The 2,120-nt window shown below is 41.7% G+C and overlaps 1 protein-coding gene across 1 annotated transcript in view; it reads right to left on the reverse strand.

Annotated features, from left to right (window-relative positions):
* LOC101845345 overlaps positions 1 to 2,120 on the reverse strand; it is a gene marked incomplete at its 3' end in the record, with an annotated part of 14,874 nt that overhangs the window by 6,843 nt on the left and 5,911 nt on the right. The window contains 1 exon segment of the mRNA XM_013085573.1: positions 250 to 380. Coding sequence (XP_012941027.1) covers positions 250 to 380 — 131 coding nt within the window.

Genomic DNA, 2,120 nt, shown 5'->3' on the forward strand with positions numbered 1-2,120 from the left:
AGAGAGAGAGACAGACAGACAGACAGACAGACAGACAGACAGACAGACAGACAGACAGACAGACAGACAGACAGACAGACAGTAACTTTAAAGCAACTAGCACTCTCCATAGTGGTACATTTCTCCATCTCGGTAAGAGAGTGAGAGAGAGACACAGACAGACAGACAAACAGATAGACAGACAAACAGACAGACAGACAGACAGACAGACAGACAGACAGACAGACAGACAGACAGACAGAGCAGCACCTTTAAAGCACCTGGCACTCTCCATGGTGGTATATTTCTCCGTACTGGTAAACGTCTCCTCCAGCTTCCTCTCCAGGGCGTTGTAGCCAATCCGGCAGTTCAGCTCGTGACCTCTCTCGATCAGCTCGTCTGAAACACGATCACGTGATGAGCTCAGCTGGTAACACGGTCACGTGATCAACTCCACTGTTAAATTAATCATGGTCATTGATCTTGGTTGATGGATGCACTACAGGGGTTTTTTCTATTCTTTTCCTCCGAGCAAATTTTAATGTGTTGCGTTCTTATCTTTCCTTTTTCTTTTGTTTGAACGTCAGTTTTTAACAGACCTCTTACGAATACCCCAATATAATACCTGCTACTGTACTGTCTTCCTACTTAGCTCATCTCGACACTTGTCTTGGCCCCATAGAATAGGCTAACACTAACAAAGTCACCTTAACAGAGACTGTGTCCTCCATTTAGGAACTTCACGGTGACATTTAGAGATGGTTCCAGTGAAGAACGGGATAGAGGGTGCCCACGTCCCTCGTGACTCATTGGAGCAGAGGAAGATAGGACTAACGCTAACTTTACTTAATTGAACGCAATTTCACATCATCACCCATCATCGCCATTATTTCTAAAATCAACATTGCTCTCAGATCAATGAATTACATCCACAATCCTTGAATCTCTCTCTGTAACTGCTACTTGTCATAGTTAGTGTGCACGCAATACATTATTGGACACTATCATAATACGTACCTTTTTCTACTAATCAGATGGCGTCAATCTCATATAAATGGGCAAGGGATTTTTTAAAAAGCAATACCTCTAATATTCGGAGCTTAAACGACATATCATTACGTGTTGCAAGTACCGTAAAACACTTGATAAACGCAGTCACATGGTAAGCTCAGTTGCTAAACATGGTTACGTGGTAAGCAGAGTTAGTAAACATGGCCGCGTGGTAAGCTCAGTAAACACGTTCACGTGGTAAGCTCAGGTAGTAAACACGAACACGTGGTCAGCTCATTTAGTAAACACGGTCACGTGGTCAGCTCATTTAGTAAACACGGTCATGTGGTAAGCACAGTTAGTAAACATGGTCACGTGGACAGCTCAGTGTTAGTAAACACGGTCTCGTGGGGAGCTCAGCTAGTATCATAATAGGCTGCGGTACATAAAAAATCATTTGCAACTGGAGTTCTTTCCGTGGATTACCTTGCGTGTCCTAAGTGTTTGCGGTTGTGTGTGTGTGTGTGTGTGTGTGTGTGTGTGTGTGTGTGTGTGTGTGTGTGTGTGTGTGTGTGTGTGTGTGTGTGTGTGTGTATGTGCACACGCGCACATGCGTGCGTGCACGTCTATACATGTGTGAATTCATGTTAAATTTCATGAATATGTGTACATTTAGTTATTCCTACGAGTCTGAGTAAGTGTATTATTTTGCGGGCTCGTGTGTCTGAATAGATCCGTCCCTTTGACATGACTTTGCAAAACATCCTAACAGTCTAAGTATTACTCGAAATCACCAAGAATCCGTTAATGTAATACGATAGGCCACGCAACAACAAAAAAAAAAAAAGAAAAGAAAAGAAATTTTAAAAAAGAAAAAAATACTAGTAAGTCATTCCTAATATAGGAAGATGAGAAACTTCAACTAGGAGGCCCCGCCTCTTAAATAACCTAGTAGTGTTGATAGGGGCGTTAAACCCATACCATTTCACCATGTATTTTCACAGACACCAGCACGTTTTCTATATCAAAGTGCCACGATAATTGGTGGAGATGACATAAATATGTATGTCGACCTAGCTTTTTAAGAAACCATTCAAATGATGACGACAGAGATAGATAAATAGGTAAATAATAATGAAAATAGTAATAAC

The sequence above is a fragment of the Aplysia californica genome, unplaced genomic scaffold (assembly GCF_000002075.1).
Source record: "Aplysia californica isolate F4 #8 unplaced genomic scaffold, AplCal3.0 scaffold00388, whole genome shotgun sequence".
Taxonomy (NCBI): domain Eukaryota; kingdom Metazoa; phylum Mollusca; class Gastropoda; order Aplysiida; family Aplysiidae; genus Aplysia; species Aplysia californica.